We start from the raw sequence: 21,954 nt of genomic DNA on the forward strand, positions 1-21,954 counted from the left end.
GCGGGCAAGACTTGGCCCTGGTTTTCTGGCACTCTGACGTTGCAGCGGGTGCCCTGAGAGCACCCTGTTCAGACAGGCAGATTGCTTCTGGAGGGATGGGGCAGGAAACAGACGTACTCACACACTGTTAACACAAGCCGTGCTCCAGGGAATAAAGGGGGCAGATGCAAGACCCCCTGCTCTTCCGACTAGAGAACAGAAACACATCATCAGCACGACAGGGTTTTGCACAAAGGTCTGATTGTTTTTCCCGTGCTTTGGAGGACACTGATAATGACAACAATATGCATTTCTATTAAGGAAACGTGAGAACCATTCTTTTTATCAGCCAAATAAAACAGTGGGCCAAAAGTGTGTTTAGGAATAAGTGGAAGGGCAGGGAGGAAAAACTGCTATAATCTCAGAGAATGAAAAGTCCCCATGAGTGTTTTAGTTTCATCAGTGTATCTTGCTTTTACTCCTAGCTTGCTGTTTTGTATGCACTTGAGAAGACAAGCTGAGCCTAGGAGCTGTGCAGAGATTTCTGCTATTGTCAGTACAAAAGCAAGTGGGAGCATTGAACCTGTCTGTGCATTAAAAGCATACTGATACCAGATTTAAATTAACACCCGTGTTGCTTAGAAGTTCTGAACCTGGGGGAGTGGGGAAGAGAGGGGCTTCAGGAGTGATAAAATTCATTGTTTGATTAGAAATAGTTCAGCTGAACCAAGCCAGTAGTGTCTGCCATGTCTCTAATCAATGACAAGACTGAAAATCTACAGACTTCTGAAAAAGGACTCGAGGAAGAAGTGACACGAGGCAACAGGGAAGTTGATTAACAGTTTTCATTGCCCAAACTTAGACGAGGCTCAGAAGCAAGCTGCTGGCACTCAAAGCAACAAGCGCATTTAGTTTTCTCTAAAGGAAATAAAATTCTGTGGTTGATTATAATTTTAACATAGGAAATGAATTAAAATGTGGAATTGCTAGTGGAAAAACACTATGTTGCTACAGCTAGGAGTGATGTTACTTAACCAAATAAAGGCATGGCTCATGATTCTTATTTGACAGCTCCCTTTCCAGTATTTTGAATGTTGCTGATACCATATCTGTATCCCTATGGAACTGTTTTTCATATGCTTATGGTAACAGACTGCTCTGTTTCATGCTTGGCACAGGTAGCTGAGTCACCAGATGGCCAGGAGGTTTCCACTGAAGTTGCCCCCGTGCCTCCCTTTGCCTATGGTGTGCAAGGTCTGAAGCACTCCACCAACTACAGCGTTCGCGTGCAGTGCAGCAATGAGATGGGCAGCTCTCCTTTCACAGACAGGGTTTACTTCCAGACCCTGGAGCTTGGTAAGCATATAGCAGCCAAGTTCTGAAGATAGTTCTCAAATCGAAAAGGAGAAGAGGATAAACTTGACTGAAGTCCTTGCTAATTCCAAAATGCAAGGGAGGTTATGCCATCAGATTTCTTTTCTGCTCTAAGGGCCTCTTAACATAAAATAGTAATACATAGTCAAATGTGTTTAACAGCTATGATATGTGAGAAACAAGTTGATTCAGCCACAGGGCACCTGCATGCTGGGAATGTGTCCCACTGGCTCCCCGAGGTCCTTGGGGTTTCAGAGAAAAACAAGAGACAGTGACTAACCTTATCTTCTCCACTTGAAGCCACCATAGTGCTTGGTGGCGTACAGAAATGGTTTCACTCCTCACGTGCTCTCTTCTGACTGATCTCAGGAAAGAGGGTGAAGCTGTCTTGTCAGAGACTTTTTCAGTGTGGATAGTGCCTGAATTTCCTGCACAGTGACTGTATTCTCTCCTCTGCCTTCAGCTCCAAGCAGCACCCCACAAAATATACATGTTATCCAAAGAGATCCTGGTTTGGTTTTGGAGTGGGAAGGTGTGGCTCCAGATGTGCTAAAAGAAAATGTCCTGGGATACAGGCTGGAGTGGATTCAGGATAACATCACTCAGGTAACAGATCCAGAGGGGAGCTGAGCCATTGGGCACAGAGTTGGAGAATGGTCAGATTGCATTTTCTGGACACTAGGGTGCCTCATCCCTTATCCAGACCAGAATATTTTGCTGTCATTGCTTTTCTATAAACAGATCTATTCTGTTTTGTAGCAATTGATACTCAGACCTTAATATTTGGGACATGTTAGTGCAACATTCCTTTGCTTGAATGCTTGTATGTACACAGATCACTTCCCTGCTTCTCCTTGTAGAACAAGAACAACTGTGAGGGGATTTGGTTCATCTCTGCCTCTTCCTAGTTCTGTCCCAAAAGCAGCTCAGACAGTGCAGGATCTCTGTCCTGTGACTGGACTTGGTTTTTCAAATCCTAGCAGCAAAGGTGTACTTAACAAATGGATGAGTTGTACTGTAAATTACAAAAAGAAGGTTGCAGGTTCATTTACAAGGTGTAGAGAGTTGAAAGGACCCTGTCAGGGTAGAAGGCCTTTCATTTGATTCTCAGCGTTGACCTTTCCCAGGTATCTGCCTTTGAAGTTCACAGCATTTCTTACGGTTTCTTGTTTCTTAATATGCATTTCACCAGCACCATTAATGATGAGTAAGCCTGTAATAACAGAGAGCTAGAGGGAAAAGAGACTTATTTCCTTTTTTATGATCCATTTCATGCTAGGTCAGTGTCACTGGCTTTCTAAGTAGTAATATTGTGAATCCCCATTTAATTTACATTGTGTAAGCAGTGGCAGCCAAGTCTTTGTGTCTTTACTGCAAATGATCTGTAAGAAGATCCCCAAAACTGCTGCAAATATGTTGGCCTTGTCTTCCTAAGTGAAAACTGGCCATAAAATTTAGTTGCAATTTGGGATTTGGTTAACAAGGCAAACCAGAAAAAAAAAACTCCTCTGAGTTAAAATTGTCAGATGCTTTGCAGCGTGATAGTGCATCTTTGTGTCTAAAACAGATGAAAGATTTTGTCTTTTAACAGGAGAAAATAACATTTCTATGGCAACTTTCATAGAAAGATCTCAAAGAAGAGAATCATTAAACCTGCTGTCTTTCTTACATCCTGGGAAGCTGTTAGCGTTTTTTGAGAAGAGAAACCCAAGATGATACCCTAAGTTAGAGGCAAAACTGAGACTGGAACAGAGGAATCACAGCTCCCAACCGCTCCCAACCCTTGTGCATTGGTGCTGCACAGTAGTGATTTGTTTTGAAGGTGACATTTTAGATGTTTTAGCTCCCTTTTCAGGCAGCTTACAGCTCGTTACTGTTTGCTCTCAAGGGGGAGATGATCGTGCAGGACACAAAAGCGAACCTCACAACGTGGAACCCTCTCAAAGACCTGATCATCAGGGTGTGTGTGCTGAACTCTGCCGGCTGCGGGCCATGGAGTGACTTCTTCCTGCTCGAAGCCCAGGAGGTCATGGGTGAGTGTCCTCTGCACCCCTTTGCGTGGGAGGAGAGAAGTGACTGGGACCGCTGTGACCTCTCTGACACCTGTCCTTTTGGTGCTCATGGCTGGCTGAGCCATGTGACTTCGTACCACAGCACATTTTGGAATGGAATTGAATAACATTTAAGGAGCAGGTATAAGCAAAACGGCTTCTGGCTACTGCTCTGTCTCTTTTAAAGGCAGGGCACGGGGAGTCACAATAGCGAAAGTGCAAATCTCTTTGGTTTAATTTGAGGCCATTCCAGACTTGTTTAAATGGAGCCTGAATTAAACTATGGCTGCATAGCTTTTTTGTGGCGACTTTACTGAACGTGTTTATGTTAAACCCGCATGATGCTTAGCATGGAAAGACTGAGCTACTGATAAAAGAGGAAGGTAATGGTATAGCAGCCACGCTGGATGGCCTGGGCCCTGTGCAAAGGGTGTGTTGGGAGCAAAGAGCATGCAAGATGCAAGCGCAGAGTGCGTTCCTAGTGGTAAAGGGCAGGTTGGCTCATCACTGCTGATTTGCTTGTCACTTGCATTTCGCAGTGAGTGAGAAATAGGAGTCAGGCTATGGAGAAGGGCAGGACAGTGTGCAGGAGAGACACGTTGTGTTCTGTTTCCAGCTCCTGTTGTAGGCCAAGACATCGGTCTGTAATCTCTGGTGCTGACCCACGTGCTGCTGCTTTCTTCCCAACCCATGTATCTTTTGGGCAATCACATGGACATGGATCCCTCTGGGCAGAGGAACGGGAGGGGGAACTGGAGTGGGGCTCCTAGGCAGGCAAGAGCTGAGGGAGCGGGGCAGAGTAGCTAGGGGAGGAGAACTGCAGCCCCACTTGATGCTGGCTTTAAGGTGCAGGTTATTCAGAGGCCCCTTGGCAGCCCGGTTCTCATGATGAAGGAAGTACTCAAGGGTGTGTGTAAACACACTCACTGTAGAATTCGATTATTGAATTATTCAAAGCAGAATGAATGGGTGCAGAGGTTGGCTCTACTAGAGGTTAGGCATCTGCTCCATCATGTTTCTTCTGCTGTTGTCTTCTGTGGCAGCCAAATACAGAGAAAAGTACCTGAAAGGACTAGAAAATCCCTCCAGAAAATACCCAGCACCGGCAAGAAACCCCAGGGAATGTACAGGATTTGCATTTTACATGAGGCTGGAATGGGATAATCCTGAAAGCCTAAATGTTTGCTTGTTTTTATTTACCAAACCACTTCAAAAAAAAAAAAAAAAAGTAGCGTCAGGAGTGGTGCATGTTTTGGCCAAGTGCTGTCTGAAAACGCATAATTTGTTCACAAGCATAACAGCCTGGAAATAAAGGTTCACTGTGGAAAAGCTGACAGGCCGTTTAAACGGCAGAGCTGCAGAAAGACTGCAGTTTTGTTTCAGGCCTGGTAGAAAATATAAGTTGCTTCCTTTCCTAAAATAGCAAGCCTGGCACTGGTTGCTTTCTGTGAGAAATGCCAGGGGTGGTTTCTGACCAGCTCCCAGTGCGGCAGTAGGGATGACTAAGCTTGTATAAACTTTAAGGCGTATTTGTCATCACAGCGAGCTAGTAGGAGCTCCACCCTGCCTATGCAGAGATCTTGTGCACTATTAACAAAGGTTGTTTTAATATGTTCAGAAGCATCCTCTGTAGAAACCTGTTTCATTGCGGCGATGAATAGGGTGGTCTAATAGCGTTTTTTTTCTCTCTGTAATCTTCATGATGATAAGCAGGAGAGGTCTCCTGGATTGTTTTTTTTTTTGTACACCTTTGCAATAAAAGACCTACTACAGAAATAAAAAGCGTTCTTATCATCAAAGGGCTCCTAAACACTCATTTAAGCTCATCTGGCACTAGCATCTTCTGTCTGCCTTGTGCAGTTGTAAGGCATATGCTGCTTGGAAGAGGGGAGAGCAGGAGCTTTGAGAGCGGCAGAGCTGGGGGAGGAGAGGCAGCTTGATCTTCTCTTGGGCTGCAGCCATCCTCCTTAGCTCAGTGGCAAGAGTGGGAAGCCAAGATCTGTGGGGCAGAGCAGGAGAAACAGTGAATTTCAACTCTCATCTCTTTCTGACATGTTTGCTGTAAACTGTGGGATAGGCTCCTGACTCCTGGCAGTTCAGAAACAAGGAGTCGCTTTGTGTTTTGTTTTCAGCTGTCTTCCTTCTGGAGAAACCCCCCTTAAAGTGACCTAAGTCCTGCTCTCTACAAGGCCAGATCAGGCAGAGTAGACAAACAGTCAGAGAGAGACTTGTATCACTGTGGGTGCAAGGAAACCTTATTGTTAGCTGTCAGAGAGGACCTTTTACCTCAGTGTTGTTACCTGTTCCTCCCCTGATTGTGTGGCAGGAACAGCCTGAGTGATTGGCTTGGGAGTTGTGGAGAGGGATGGAGTCACCTTGCATTGTATTTTAGTTGCAGTTCTGTTTCTGATCCCTCTCCCTCCTCATTAGCAGCTTTGAAGGCCAGGTCAAAAGGAGCAGCAAAAAAGGGGCATCATAAAACTCAGTCCATAAAACCTTCTGGGTGGGAAGAGAACATGAGAGTCTCTGAAAAAGATAAGATGCTGATGAATAGGTGCTAAAGCTCTGATAATGTTTTGTAAGAGGAGAATTCTCTAGAGCTCTGTTTCCTTAAGCCCTGTATGTTTATTAGGCTAACAGTGTTTCCTTGAAAACTTGGATGATAAGGCTTGACAATGCAACTAGTAAACGAGCTGCAGAACCCCTTTGCTTGCCAGGGCTCTGCCTGTAAGAATGTCTCACGCCTTTTCACATAGAGATTCATCCCAATCTCAGCCCATTACCCTACCATCTCTTTTAAGGACAGATTTACTTACACTCCCATGGCATATAACATAATAGGATTGTTTTCACCATCTTAGAAGCCTTGGCTTCTGGTAAAGCACAGTCACCTGTTGAAGATGTGCAAGGGAGCAAGATGAAAAGTGCTTAGGGATCTGTTACCTGTACTTATTTGTTCTTAAACAATTAGAAGATATGAGGGCTATTCTAGATTTTAATAAACCTATTCAAATTGGCGTTTAATCTTCAGCAATTGTATTTGGAGAATAAATCTCTCAGGGAATTGGATTAATTTATCTGCTGTTTGCCAAGCATAGATAATATTCTTCTCTTCATAACCATACTGGTGCAGAATCTTCCTTCACCGGTAGCTTACTCAGATTGGCAGCATGTCCATGTCTTCTGTGGAGGAGAGTTTGTAGGCAAAAATATGCATAATCTGAAAGCAAATACTGGACCAGAATTATAACCTGCGTGCTGGGTAACTTCTTTCTTGACTTACAGGAAACTTTTTTTTATTATTATTCTACTTCTCTTTGGCAGAGAGACATTGAGAAGTTAAAACCAACAAACGACACTGGGAGATTACAGCCAGTACCAAGTCCCACAAGATGCTTCTCTTTGTGGGAGGGGAGATGTAGATGGCCTTAACCAGATTGCCACAAGGAGCTATTGTCTTTCAAAATGTTATCTGGATGGCTTTCGGGCAGTACTATGTAGCCTAGTCAAGCCTCTGCTGGCTGCCACCAACAGGACAAAGTGAAACTTGTATGCAAAATCCTCTTACTAAGTAAGGGTTTTACCATGAGACTCCAGTTTAAAGTGCCCCAGATTATGATGTCATATAAAGTAGTATAATCTGGAGCATTGCCTCTTACTTTCTAAGTGCTTCAAGCTAAGAATGGGGTCTGATAACTGGATGTGTTTGCACTGCCTTTGCTGTGTCAGACAGCTGGAGTAGTTGTTTATGCCACGTTCCAGTGCATGATGTTACCCTGTGTAGATCAAACTCAGCAAGATGATTTTTCCATTTAAAAACAAAAAGATTATATATCCCGATATGGTTCTGATTACCATTGACATTCTTCTGTTTGCTGACTGGTGTTTTCTCCGTCATCTAGGTGGCCAGAGACAACCTCCTTATGGGACATCCTGGGTTCCTGTGGCATTGGGCATTCTCACAGCTCTGGTCACAGCTGTTGCCCTGGCTCTTATTCTGCTTCGGAAAAGAAGGAAGGAAACACGGTTTGGGTAAGGAAAGTTCTCCTTGTGCTGCTTAGAGACATCTTTGCTTTTTCCTCCAGCGTGGTTTCGGACTGATTATTTTGCAAAAACATTTGTGGTTTGAGTACAATCATGCATACTGTCTATCACACCCTTTTCTGCCTTCTAGCCATGCCTTTGGCAGTGTGGTTGGCCGAGGGGATCCAGCAGTCCATTTCAGAGCTGCCAGGTCTTTCAACAGGGAGGGCCCAGAGCTCATTGAAGCAACGTGTAAGTAACGTGACCTGAATGATTCTATGTGAGAAATTGCATTCATGCATATACTGTGCTCTGTGTTTTCCCTGAACCTGATGTTTTTGGATCAAGAATATGGGAAATAATATACAATGATGCTTAGGTAGTCTGTGGATGATAGCAAAAGTGAAAGGCCAGAGTTGCTGTTACCATACCAGTTACGTAGCATCATTTACTTGCCACTTAAATTCACGATGACTGAAACTGTATGCCTTACACTAAAATGCATCACTCTTCTGCCCCAGTTCTACACTACAGGGACTCTTTTAACTGTAATATAATGTAACAGTGAAATGAGTATGGCTTAACAATATTAGCAGTATGCTTTAGCTCAGTTTTCTATAAGCATGAACCAACTGATCAGTCCTGGGAGGCCGGGAACTGGTAACTTCTCAAACAGCAGATTGAGTCCCAGGAATGGCCAGAGTTCAGATGGTTCGTTTCTGTCTTCTGATTCAGCCTGGGCACAGCTCTCTGAACAGCTGGGTTAGGATGATGCTCCAGCTGTCTTTGACTTTGCTCCCAAAGATTTAGAGATCTTTCCATTAATCTAGTGAACATAAAGTGTTGGACGTTGTTACCCATTCAGCCAGGTATTGTGAGACTGGTACTGTTCTTAAAATAGTCTGTGCGCCAGTCAGACTATTGAAAATAGGTGCAGCTCCATCAATTTAAATGAAGTTGGATGACCTGGTGTCCATCCAGTGTCCCTTCTGATTGCATTCTGTACTCTCAGCTATTTGCAATAGTTCCAATCAGATTGGAGATGATATTAGAATAGGTGACTCTTGATGTTGTGACAGAACATTTAAGTACCCATGATTTGACCCTTCCTTTGTTTTCTTTTAGTGGAGAGTGTGGGGATCAGTGATGAGCTGAAGACAAAACTCAAAGATGTCCTAATCCAGGAACAGCAGTTCACCTTGGGAAGGATGTTAGGCAAGGGTAAGAACCAAAATCTGAATAAGAATTTACATTAGAAGTCCACGTGTGTTGCCTTTACTGCTGAGCACGGAGAAGCAATTACAAGCAACTGGTTTTCTGTTCTTCTGTATGTATCTGGCAATTTAAGTGACACTTTGTTCCACTGGGGTAAAAGATTTCAAAAGTTTTGAGTGACTGAGGGAATATTAGCTAAGCCATACCTATAATACAGCTCTACAGAGTCACAAAATGTTCAGCTTTCCAAAGTACTGTTGATTCACTGGGGTGTGAATTTCTTTCAGAGGTTTAAACAAAGGAATGTTCACTTAAGCTTCTCTCCTTTCTCCTTACAAAGGGATGATACGAAATTCCTTCCATACCAGCATACATTCAAATATAATAAGACAATACAGAGACAGATGATGTACCACAGGCACCACAATGCCTCACAAATACATTGATTCAATTTCATGTGTTCTCAGCATGTCAGGTGGTTTGGCTCCAGATTTTGATTTGGGAATTTGGAGGCACATTTGGAACAGGTTCTGAATTTTGCTGGCATTTGTCCTCATTTAGGTTCGTGGGAACTCTTATTGTAGGTTTCCAGCTGGATCTCCCACTCAGGTGCTCTTACCATTTCTCTGAAATTTTTAGGTCAAGAGGTATGGGCAGAGTTAAAGTGGGATGCTTCTCACCTATCTTTAGCTAATAGACTGGCCCAGGAGCTCTGTAAAAAAGATGGTTTTGAGTTTAGATTTCCAAAATTGCAGGCTAGTTAGTGTACTAGTTGTTGAATCATCCTACTTTTTCAAGCCGAGGGCAATCTCTTAGGAATAAGTGGAAGTGTGTAATGATAAAGTGAATAACTAAGAGTATCATAAATCAGGGGTCATAAGCAAAAGGAAGCTGGAGTGTTTGGCTTCCTTTTTCTTTATAAGACTAGTTTTATTGAATTCACTTTAACCCTGGCCCACTGGGAGCTTTCTTCCGCTCCATCCCTCCCAGAACAAATCTGTTTCTGAAGGCTCTTTCAGAGCAGGAAGATGACCTTCCTGCAGAAGGTCAGAGGGCTGAACAATGCTAACAGTGTCAGCTCTTAGCCAGTTTCTGGGATCCTGCTTTAACCCTCCTGGGCTGTCCTCATAACAGGTAACAAAGTGGGAATTGGCTGTATTGGGGCCCTTGGTGGAAGGATGCCAGCTGGCAGGATCTGCTCAGTATTGTCAGCCCCATTCCCCCAAACTCATGCTCAGTGTGTGTGTTAGAAGAGGGCATGGCTGTGTTATTTTGGGCTCTGCTGACTCTGCAGCTGAGAAACAGTTCCAAAATACAGGAGCAATAGAAAATTGCTGTGATCCTTACCTTTTGTCCTCTTTGTGGTCTGATCCACTGCTTGTGATTATTGTGAAATAACACATGCCAGACAGTAGTCAAGGACACTTGAAAAGATAGTGGAAAGATGATGCTTTTGGGGTATGTGGCACAGTGCCATTCTTGCCTTCTTCTCATCAGTAACACATCTTGGATGGGGTAATTAGTTACCAAATTAGGGAGAGCAAATCTAGAGCCAGAATTAATGCAAAGAGGCTGTTATGCTATGGTATAAAGCCATTTCAGGGTAAAATAATCTTAAAGGGGTTTAACTAGTTGCATTTCCTGTAACCTCCCTTTGAGAACACACAAGGCTGAACTCTTCCTCCTATGAATTAGCATACCGTGTACACACAAGTAGGTGTTGTATGTTTTGTCTGGCCAGCAATGATTCATGCAAACTGTTCCCTGAATTTTGAGAGATAAGGCCTGATTGTGTCTCAACTGACTGAGTCCTGGCACCATTACTGGACTGTAAGCTCTGACAGCTGTCACCTCCAAAAATGGTCAGCACTGAGCTTCCTCAGCCAGCTCATCCACTCGTCTCTCCAGCTAATAGTCCTTTCCCTGACCAGAGTTTTGCTTAGCTGCATTTCTCATGATGTGTCTTCCCCAGAAATGCCTGCCTGGGATCCCGGTTTATGCTCTGACTCTGCGTTGTCTGCCTGGTAGAGGATTGCTTTCTTTCCCTGTTGCATTCCTTTGCTTTCTGGACTGCCAGCACAGTGGCCTCTGTCTGCTGGTAGTGCTACTTCTAGGCACGCACATGCTGAAAACTGCCGAGTGGAGCTGCAGAATGGAAAAAATGAAGCTGGTAGCTGCATTTCTTGTGCTTGCTCAGCTTCTTTGTCAGCGACCCCTGGTGTGAACCTGCTGTGAATCATACGTTCTTCAGTAGAAGCTGTTCCCTCACTACCTGCTCTGGTCATTTCACAGGGGAATTTGGGTCAGTTCGAGAGGCACTACTGAAGCTAGATGATGGCTCTTTCCAGAAAGTGGCAGTGAAGATGCTAAAAGGTAAGTGGCAGTAGGACTACCTGAAGTCCTTAAGAGAAAGAGAGCTTAAAAAGATTAAATGCTGTCTGTCCTGTTTTCCAGCAAATGTCTCCTGACGTTCTTCCTTCCTCCTCTCTGAGCTTCCCACTCAACCCCTCTACGAGTGTTTTCTCCCACTGCTTTCATTTCAGTCTCTTTGTAGTAACTCTTCCAGGAAGGACCTATGCCACCTTAGTTGATTGTACAGCATCTAACAAACAGTGATTGCAACCAAAAGCAAGTCATAGCTACAGCTTTTGTGTGCACGGGATCTTGTTCAGTTGCTTGATTCGACACAGTACTACATCATGCGGCACAGACAGCTCAGGCAGGTCTGCTTTGCAGTAATAATCCGGCAGTGAAAAACACATTTCTCCAAGCGTGTGTCCTCGAATAAACAGAAGAGTGTTGGGACTGAATGTAGGGGCAAACTAACTCACTTCAGTCAGGAGTAGGTGACAAAATAGTCTAACTGCCTTCCAATCCCTTGTTTGAGGAGTATACATAACAAGGTCAACTAACGTTCATCAGGTAGAAATGCGTGACAGCAAAAACAATTAGCACGTATAAGTGAAACAGAGTGTGTGCATTCCTATATATATGTTAACCTATGTTATTTTAGCCCTCATGCCTGTAAGGCAAAAATTAACTGTGACTGGCTGAAAGCAGAGTCACGCTTGCTTACCTTTGAAGTTGAAATTGGCTGCCACAGAATGCCAGTCTGTACTAAGTGCACTGATACCAGTTAGTGTGAGTTATATCATTTTCTCCAGTTTCAACAGTAAAATAAATCAGTTTGCAAGCAGTTTTGTGAATAGTCAAACTGTCTGTGTTCAGCCATCTAACTTGAACTCTGTATCACCTTCCAGAGGCACCTTTCTTTCTCTGTTGGCCGTAGAAAGGAAATCCACTTCTGTCTTCTGAATCATATTAAAATGCTTGCCTACAGCAAATAATGTGAATATTCTTGTGTAGGTCTGAGTCTGATCTTGCCAGCAGTGCTGGAGGGCTCCTGCTAAATTCAGCAGCACCAGTGGGGGAGGTAGACTGCTGGACTAATTCTTGATTATATTGATACAATTCCATAAATCTTGGGTAATAAGTGAGAAATGTTTTACTTCAAATTTATGCTGATGTATGTCATTGTTGAATTTAGTCTGAGCTCTCCACTACTGTGGCTATTTAAGAAATCTGAGCTCCAGCACATTAGAAGACTCACTTGTGCTAAGAGATGCGAAAGTGTGGATATTTCATGCCATCCTCATCAAAGATGAGTTGATTTCTGCCACTGTAGCTTGGGGCCATCTCCTCTGTCTTAGTGTCTTCTTTAATTCTGTGCGCCATCTCTTCTCCCTGACACTGTAATTTAGGTCTCTTTAGCTAATGTATTCTTAACATCTTTAATCCACACGTGATTTCTGAGGCTTCCAAGGAAAGTTGTTGCTGAGAAAAGAGCTGCTAATTGGCAGGTCTTTCCTGTGCCAAGAAGCAATTTACCAGATGTCCCTGATGTATGCTTACTGCATTTTGTCCCAGGAGAAAGTGTTAGGCTCTGCTTTTGTTGTAAACTGGCTCATCTAGCTGTAGGTCTGAGAGGATGTGCGAAACATCCTCTATGAAAAGCTTCTGATAATCATTATCTGCAACGTCCCTTGGAGCCACCCACTGAGGAAAAAAATTAATGATTTTTTTTTCTAGCGGACATCTTCACCTCGACTGACATCGAGGAGTTCCTGCGAGAGGCTGCGTGCATGAAGGAGTTTGACCACCCGCATGTCACCAAGCTGATCGGTAAGCCAGCAGTGCTGCTCGTGGTGTCATGGAGCACTTCCCGCTCCTGCACTATCCCACTCAGCCTCACGTGCCCACCTGTGCTGCTGTCCAACAGCAGTGGTGGTGCAGCCACCCCTGTGGTGCTGTAGGGAGCAAGCACGTGCTCCTGCCCAGGCCTAGAAGAGGTTGGAGTGGGTGTAAGTGCTCAAAACAAATGTGCAGCCCTTGTACACCTGCAATAAGAATCTCACTTAAGCCATTCCTCCCATTCTTGCAAATACTATAGGAGCACGCAAATGAGCTTAGAACCTACCCACCAAAAATGCACATCTTTTTCCTCCAGATTTGTAAGAGAAAAGCCCAGCAGCCTGTAAGATGGTCCTGATCTGTTTGCTAAAACCTCTTTTTTTTGTGTGTGTGCTCTCCAGGAGTCAGTCTACGGAGCCGTCCCAAGGGCCGTCTCCCAATTCCCATGGTGATCCTGCCCTTCATGAAGCATGGAGACCTTCACGCTTTTCTGCTGATGTCACGGATTGGGGAAAACCCTTTTGTAAGTCTTTTTTATTTAAAATTCCTTTAGGGAGGGTGTGGATGTTCAGAGAACGTGCAGATCAGTTTGGGCTTGGTCTCCCAAAGGCGTTGGTAGATGATCAGATTTTGATACCAGAGAAAGCTGTGTTTGGGATAAGATGTTGAAGTATTTAATCCCATGCACATTGAGGACCAACTTGTGCTTTCCATTCCCTCCCTGTATCCACATGTTCTGGCTTAGTAAGCTAGCAGTAAATCTTGCAGTCTTGCCATAAGTCATTGAAAGTGTCCAGGAACAGACCTCAAACTATTATTTCTTTCAGAACTTGCCTGTTCAGACGCTCCTCAAGTTCATGATTGACATTGCCAGCGGGATGGAGTACTTGAGCTCAAAAAATTTCATACACAGAGACCTTGCAGCTCGGAACTGCATGTAAGTGAACCATGAGCTTTTAGAGAATGACCAGAACGGATAATAGAGGGATGCACAACAGAAGTGGGGAGGGATCGTCTCCAGGAATGCTATGGGGGGCAATTCTTAACCTTCAACTTCCAGCTTGTCCCTATTTATAAGGACCCATCCCATCATTGGTTTGGGCATATATTTTCACTGAGTTGATTACAATATGTGTTTGTAATTAGTCATTCTAATAGCTGTGTGTCAGCATGGGCTATTTGTTCCGCCTTATAATGTAACCAACGGGAGAAAAAGGGTTTGGCTGTGTTAGGAGAAAGGAACTTTAAATATAGCCTGAAATCTCTATTCTTTGCGTCTATTTGGAGGACTTGATTTTCACAATATAAGAAATGTAGAATTTCCTGGAAAGCATGTGAAGAATGGCTAATGTGGAGAACGCCTTTAAAAATAATTGCATGGTGAACACACTGCATGATCCCACATTGCTGTTCACGTCCCCAAACTGCCTTGCCTGCTTTGAAGGGAAGAAAAGTCTGGGTTTTGTCCTTTCCTCTCTGCTTCCTCCCTGAGAATGGAGTAAGGAACAACCCATTCTGGCAGACAGAACTCTGCCTCTGAACAAAACCACCACAACCAATAAAATCAACAACAAGACACTGATTTCTAAAGGCATCTAAACGTCCAGATGTACAGACAGGAGCCTGATGGTTGTAATGAAAAATGAGGAGTTAGCCTGCTCCAACACTTGTGAGAAACCCATGCTGTTTTCCTGTTTTTAAAGAACAATAAAACAAATAGCAGACTTCCTTCAGAGGAAGCTGAATGCCTATTTCATCACATCTTGGGGAAAGCAGGAGAGTCCATTATGAAACCAAGAAGCATAATATCTTTATGGGCTTCACTTGTACTACCTTCTAAAGTGCCTAGGTTTAAGCAGGTTACGGATCAATTCAGAAAATTAGCCTGGCCTGATGAGAATGGCTTGCAGATGTAGTTCAAGCAGTTGTAATGTGCAATCTAGGCAAGCACTGTTTTTTTGATCACTTACACAGGGTACAGGTCTTACTGACAGCAATGAGCAATGCCGGTGTCATTTGTTGATCTTTGAGCCTGCAGAAAGTATCCGAGTTCACTCTGGATGACAGAGTGGATCATCTGAGCATGGCTGTTTGCTTACTTCCTTGTTCCTAATTATCTCCCTGTTAGTCTCAAGGAACTGATGTGAGACCACTCAACTATTTCACGTTGGTCATCAAATAGATGAAGTCATTATCCTTCTGGGTAATACTTGATGACTACATACCTCAGTTTCCCGGCCAGGAAATCTTGGACCTACCTCTTTTCTTGCCTGAGGTAGCCATTAAATGCTTTTCTTAGTCATTAACACTTTCCCTTAGGTTGGATGAGAACATGAATGTGAGTGTTGCAGACTTCGGGCTTTCTAAGAAAATCTACAGTGGAGACTACTACCGTCAGGGCTGTGCTTCCAAGCTGCCAGTGAAGTGGCTTGCTCTGGAAAGTCTGGCAGATAATCTGTACACAACACACAGTGATGTGGTGAGTTGCTCTGGTGTGTTTGGGGGCTGCTTGTATTTTTGCAGAAGCAGAGGAATCCAGTGTTCACGGAGGATGGGAAAACTCCCTGGTGGTGGGAAAAGGGAGTTTGTCTGGTAGCTTGTGTTGGAGGGACAGTGCCACCTCTGCATTGGGTGTTCTCAGAGCTTGGGACAAAAAATACATGAATGACTCATGTCAAGAAGAAGAAGTGAACTCTTTTCTCCTTTTCCTGTTGTCCTTTGGTCCTTCTTCATTCTTCAGTTGTTATCCCCATCCTCTCCTTCACATTTTCCCTTATCCTCCTCATTTTCTTCTCTATGGACAGTCTCTTACTCTCTCTTTTTTCTTAATTTTCTGCATTAAAATTTGCAGGTGACCTAATCTCAATTGCACGTAACCTATACAGTCAAGTACATGTGTAGCAATGATACTCCATCCTACAGAAAGCACTGATGGAACTTTGTAGCAGGAATACATCAGTGCTTAGACATTCTTCCACATAACTTCTCTCATTCCTCTGAGATTTCTGCTTCCTTTTCCCTTGTTTGCTTGTTCTGTTTTTCTTTTCTGATACCTTCTCCTGTATACCTTGCTGCCTTCTGACTGGGTTTTGCCTTAGTTTTCTCCTTCAGGCCTGTGGACTTGCCTTCTCATTTGTCCACGTCGCGCAAACGGGGAGCTCACCAGTTCTCTGTGGTGTTCCCTTTCAGTGGGCGTTCGGGGTGACCATGTGGGAGATTGTGACCCGAGGGCAAACCCCTTATGCTGGCATCGAGAACGCAGAAATCTACAACTACCTCATCAGCGGGAACAGGCTGAAGCAGCCGCCGGAGTGCCTGGAAGATGTGTGAGTACTTCCTCTCCCTGCTGACTTGTGCTTCCTTGAGAGGTTTGGCTTATGGGACGGAAACAGGGGCAGCTGGCTGAGACTGTGACCTGAATCCATCCACTTACCAGCACACAGAGGCATTCACTAGAAAGTCTCTGGGTTAGCTATCAAATTTGCTCTGCTGGCAGAGCTCCCTGGAACCCGTGGTAGCTCCACAAACAGCTACTTTGGCTCAAGAGCTTGAACAGTATCAATGCTAGAAGCTCTTGCCTTTGTAGAAACCATAACTGCATTTCCAAAGCTCACTGTTCCCTGCCTTCTCAGGCCAGCATCTTTGAAGAACAGTCTAGCAAGTTTACAAGGAAACTAGATTGCAAAGGCAGTGGACTGCAGGTGCTTTTCAAAGCTAGGTCTCCAGTTTTCAAACTTGGATCTACTACTCACACAGAAATCAGGATGAGAAAGGCACGGGAGACAGGATTTAAGGTTCTGTAGTTCAGTGTCCCACCTTAAATTGCAGGCTAAAACAAAACCAGGACAGCCTTGTGGATATTGGTTTCAGGCATTTCCAGACTTGCAGGAAGGAGTCAAGTAGCCTGCTGGGGAGCACAGAACTGCACGTTGCAGTCCATGCTCCTGCTTTAGTCCTGTGGCATATCTACAAACGCTGGCTTTAGTGGCCTTTTCAAGCCATACCCAGTCTGTGAAAGGGTCAGCAAGAAGTCCCCGTCCCTCACGCTGTGATGGTGCAATATTCCACGTGGCTTCCTCTCCCCAGACTTTTTTTTTTCCAAGTAAATGAATAATCTGTACTCCTTACTGAAGCTGTGCACTTTTGTCTTTTCAGCAGCTCATTTTAACTGTTCCCAAGCTTAAATGAAAACATTCTTATGCTGCTGCTTAAATTCATTATTGTCTGCATCTTGACTGCTGTGAGTAGCGGTGGTTCCCAGTTGTGGAGCGTACGGCCATAGGATGTTAAAGATGCCAAATGAAGGGAAGATATTCAGTGAGCTGCCTGGCACTGAAGAACAATTCATCAAAAACTACTAAAAAAGTAACCTCCATTTTGAGAGGCCTTTGAACTACAAGTGATTGAGACCCAAGGAAATATGCCAGAAACACCTTATTATATGCTCATCCTTGGCTTATGTGCTTTTTCTGGGCTTCTGCTGGCAGCTGCTGTCAGCGGCAGCATCCTGAGGCAAATGGGCTTTGGGGTTGATCCTCTACAGCCAGTAGTTCCTTACCTTTCTTTCGAATGAATTCATGGTGTCTACCTGGCAGGGTAAAAGCATGTATTTTAATATCATGCTGCAGATAGGAAGGTTCTGTTTTATGCTGAGCATTTAGAGTTGTTTTGGCCACTTGAGAGGGACGTAATTCAGGATTCAGGCAACTGAGGCATTGAAGCTTTCTGTAAACCTAGTGTGAGATCCAAAAGAGGCTCATAAAGTCAATGGCAAGTGAGGGACATAGTAAAAGCCATCATGAATTGTTTAATTTCCCAGTGAGGGCCATATCAGATCTTTTCGGCTTACAAGCTTAACTGAGGCTTGTTTGTCTGCAGTGTTCTCCAGTGCCAGCACTGTGCTTTGTCCCTGCTCTCTGCGGAACTGGTGACAGCAAACAGGAGTGCAGCTGCTGCTTTGGGGGGCAATGTGTGAGGAGGAGAAGGGGGATGATGGCTCTGGCCATGCTGCAGCCAGGCTGGTGTGAGCCGAGGGGCAGAGCCCATCACCCCCCGTCCCCTGGTGCCATCTCCTCACACCAGCACTCAGGCAACTGCTGCTTTCGGCTGGCGTTTGGCCGCAGGATAAACACCATCTGCGTGGCAAGACAGGGCCTGCAGCCAGTAACAGCACCAAACAGGTGCTGAAGTTCAGCATCCCTTGGCAGGGCTTTTATTACTCTCTAAATAATTATTTTGATTAAAATGCTTTTGAAAATAGGAAGGAACGAGTTTAGATCCATAATACCTGCCCATGTGCCATCACCTGTGCGAAGCCAAAGCCAATGAGTTTTGGAAAACTCTCAGTGCTTTTTAATTGTGACTGCAGAAATAAATGCCTCGCTCTAAATGTGTTTAATACCCTGAGGACATACCCAGTCTAATTTAATAACAAAAGTTATGCAAATTCTGTGCAAATAAACACACACTGAAGCTAAAATTCTTGCCATTCTCTATTTTCTCTGCTCAGCAAAGCCACTGCCTGGAGGAGGTCAGAACCTGTTCACCCATGTTGTAGGTTAGGGAATTTGGATGTCTTGAGGTAGTGGTACTTCCCCGAGGCACACACCAGAGCAGTGCAGGACTGCACAAGCTCCAGTGTTGTAGAGGTGGGACGGAGCCCTCCAGCAGCAGGTGAGGAGCTGGCTCCACTCACCTCCTCTGCAGGTGTCCCCCTCACTTGATGGCTGGGCAGAGCTGTGCTGTGCAGAGCCCCTGCTGGGATGTTTGGGGGTGGCTGTGTGGGGTCTCAGTGCTCTTCTCTTCCTCTATTGCAGCTACGATCTCATGTGCAGATGTTGGCATCCCGAGCCCAAGCTACGCCCGAGCTTCGCAATGCTCCGGTACCAGCTGGAAATGATTCGGGGGAGGATGTCCACGCTCTCTGCCAGTCAGGACCCTCTTTATGTCAACATTGGGAAGGACAAAGAGGCGTCCGGCAGTGACCCTGCCCTGCACGCCTCCTTTGCAAACACGGACGGTGATGAGACTGTTGCTGGGGCAGCTGCTGCTGTCACGAGTGACTATCGCTACATCATGAGCCCCTTGTGCCTTGGAGATGATGCCGAGGCTGCAAGGCATCCAGATGGGCAGGAAGGGGAGGACAAAAGCCTTCTGTATGAGCTGGAGACAGAAGGAGAGAAAAGTTGTTAGTCTGTACATAGCAGTGACACTCTGCTTCCCTGGGACGGGATGTGTGCAGCCACGGTGCCGCGTCGCTTGGGGCTCCGATGCCGGATCTGGAATGGCTTTGAACAACGCCGGACGGAGCTCGTGGGCAGCTGTGGCAGCTTTCACCAGCTGTGTGGGCTGCAGCTGTGGACAGCTTGGACGGACCACAACCCTGACACCCCCTTGGATTTGGGGAGGGGGGGCGGTAGGGTGGGGAGTTGATCACCTCCCGCTGAAAGAAGGTCAAAGCCGAGGTGGGCAGTCAGTCTGTGCTCTGGTCCTTCTCACTGACAGCTGGAGCAGAGCTGAATGCACCCTCTGTGTTCAGTCAGCGCTCGCTCTCGTGTAGATGTTGTCTTCGGTACTGGCTGCATGACTTGGGACTGGTACCTCTGAAAACACTAGTGGGTATTTACGTTGTCATTCAGGACACCAGGGAAAATTCCCCTGGTGTTCACCCGGCAGTGCTGCCTAGACGTGTTGCCTACCTCAGTGGTTCTCAATCTGCAGATCTCCTTTCACCCAGCATTGAGTTTGAACATCTGGTACACTTCATGCGGTGACACTTGCTGCTCCTTCAGCCCAGGGCTCTTAGGAGATTCAGATGTTTCAATAAGTGGTGAAATTAGGAAGAAAAAAAAAAAAAAAAGAAAATCCAGCATCCGTCTTCACCCCACACACCTCTTTTGTATTTTTTCTTCTGTTTGGCATCAGCTCAGGTCTGACCAGACTTGCAGCTGCCATTCAAATGGGAAGGAGGGAGAGCAGCTGGCGCGGGTGAGGGCAGGATCTACCTTCAAAGGGATTGAGAGGAAACCGTAGAGAGGACTTGCCAGCAGTAAGGGGAAGCAGTGCCAATTAATGCTAAGCTCTGTCCTCCAGGAGAGGAAGGAGACTGCTTAGCTGCAGAGTGGCAGCCTTGCATCACTTTCACCAGGAGCAGGGTTCAGTATTTGATTTAGAATGGGTTTTCTTTAATCTTTCTCTTTAACCATTCAGTGACTTTTTCCAATAACCCAGTGCTGTAGCTGCTGTGGTGAAGGTGTGAAATCAATCCGGGGAAGGTGTGCGTGTGTGTTGGGGGGAAGAACAGGGAGATCTCATTCTAAAGAGAGAGAGTCATCATCGCAAAAAAGCTTGAGAACCACTGGCCATTCTGTTTAGGAGGTCTTTTGGCACGCTGTAAAAGCCACATCAGATCATAGACCTGTATCACTGCAGCCTTCCAGACAGGGCAAAATTAATGGTTTTGCTCTTTGGATTTTGTTTTGTTTTTCAATCAGCATGTCTGACTCACTGTAACTGCAAGCGCTTCTGTGGTTTTTAATAATTTAATATTTTAATGTAAAATCAGCATTTGCTTTGTGCAGTGGTTCCCAGCAAGGAAGTGCAGTTACATCTTACTCTAATTATCCTAAATATTTGCTAGATCTTGATTTCTTTTATTTCCAATGCGCTGAAAACTCGGCAGAACCACAAGACTTAGGATTCCTCATTGCTCTTCCTTGGAAACAAATACCACCGCTGTCATCACTTGCCAAGTTGGCCAAGGTGGGACCAATGAGTCGAGTTAGACTGCAAGGCTCAGTATCGGGACACCCCGTTGTTCAATGCCAAGTTCTCAGTTATTGCAAGCTTAGGGGCTCGCTACAAAGTTTGGGTCCAGTTTGATCCCTTGTGGAGAGCCCTTTGTAAGGGAGGGAAATTGTAAGGGAGGGAAATTCCAGGCTGGGGCTTGGGCATGGGTCCTTTCTGTGAGGTTTCCTACCACAATGCAGCCTACAGCTGTCTCCAGAAGCTCCGTACGGTTCCTCGGTCACAGATAGGAACTGCACAACCTTACAGCCCAGGCACTACGGGGGTTTCTCTTCGTAAACGCAGGTGAGAAGATAACACCTAACAAAGGGTAACAGACGTGTGCAGTGCACACGGTGGCAGAGGGCAGAAGGCTATGCTCCCTGCAGCTGCCTGGGAAGCGCAGATGTACATATAGATTCTAACTTTGGGAAGCATGTCATTAGTTTTTATGCATTTTTTTAATAATAAAATACGTACTGTGTCCGCGTCACGGCCTCTTCTCTGTGGCAGGGGCTGAGGATGCTCTGAAGGGGTCTTCTCCCTTGCTGGGTGCGGTCACTGGTAAAATGGGCTCAGCAAGCCTCAGCTAAAAGCCTTTCTCCCTTCCCCAGCCATGATTAATCTGCTCCTTGGAGGCAAGGAGCTCGCTGCATCCTACCCCTACATGCGGCCTCTGCTCCAGTTCCTTCCCCCTTAAACCCGCCTGCACCCATCCGCCTTCTGGCAGCACTCCCCGGGGAGGAAAGGCTTGGAGGCAGCGGGTGAAATTGGGCTGCTGAGTCAAATGTTCCCAACACAACACAGAAGAGCCCCTGGGTTTCCAGCTCGCGGAGAAGAGCAGGCTCGCCTCGTGCATTTGTTCTCCATCAGCTGCACGCCCTCTGCCTGCCGGCTCGCTCCAAGAGGACGAGCGATGGTGAACGGTGGGAGTGCTCACCCCCCATCTGCAATGCAGGAGGAACAACTTCCGAAGTGCAAAGTGGATGCTGGGGTTAATATTTTAAGGTTCCAGTGCCCAGTGATGTCCCTTGGATCTGGTTCAAAGGATGATTTAATCCTTTTGCACGCAAGCCTGGTCAGAGCAGGTACAAACGCAGCTGGGCCGTGGGTGGGAGAAATGACAGCAGAGGAAGAGGCAGTGAGGGAAGGAAATTGGAAGGTGGGCAGAGGTTGGGTGAGCTGTGAAGGCAGCTACAGAGGGAGCTGGACAGCAGGGCTGGGGCTTTCAGTTTGTGAGGTGCTGGAGCAGGGAAGGCATTTCCCCAGTTTCCCCAGCTGGGTCTCAATGGGGGGGGGCTGGCTTTGGGTGCTGGTACAGGTTGCAGCGCTGCTC

The 21,954-nt window shown here is 45.6% G+C and overlaps 1 protein-coding gene across 5 annotated transcripts in view; it reads left to right on the top strand.

The window, feature by feature from the left end:
• Positions 1-21,108, top strand: part of TYRO3 (TYRO3 protein tyrosine kinase) — a 39,732-nt gene extending 18,624 nt beyond the window's left edge. For all 5 annotated transcript variants that reach the window (XM_027457863.3, XM_072038751.1, XM_072038752.1 and 2 more), the window contains 13 exons: positions 1,158-1,335; positions 1,817-1,959; positions 3,242-3,386; positions 7,307-7,436; positions 7,579-7,679; positions 8,553-8,648; positions 10,935-11,015; positions 12,732-12,824; positions 13,235-13,356; positions 13,661-13,770; positions 15,153-15,312; positions 16,023-16,159; positions 18,650-21,108. In XM_027457863.3, the coding sequence (XP_027313664.3) occupies positions 1,158-1,335; positions 1,817-1,959; positions 3,242-3,386; positions 7,307-7,436; positions 7,579-7,679; positions 8,553-8,648; positions 10,935-11,015; positions 12,732-12,824; positions 13,235-13,356; positions 13,661-13,770; positions 15,153-15,312; positions 16,023-16,159; positions 18,650-19,025 (1,872 nt within the window). In that variant the 3' untranslated portion in view covers positions 19,026-21,108. The remainder of the gene's footprint in view (positions 1-1,157; positions 1,336-1,816; positions 1,960-3,241; positions 3,387-7,306; positions 7,437-7,578; positions 7,680-8,552; positions 8,649-10,934; positions 11,016-12,731; positions 12,825-13,234; positions 13,357-13,660; positions 13,771-15,152; positions 15,313-16,022; positions 16,160-18,649) is intronic.
• The last annotated feature ends 846 nt before the right edge of the window (positions 21,109-21,954 follow it).

Source organism: Anas platyrhynchos, chromosome 5 (genome assembly GCF_047663525.1).
Source record: "Anas platyrhynchos isolate ZD024472 breed Pekin duck chromosome 5, IASCAAS_PekinDuck_T2T, whole genome shotgun sequence".
NCBI lineage: Eukaryota > Metazoa > Chordata > Aves > Anseriformes > Anatidae > Anas > Anas platyrhynchos.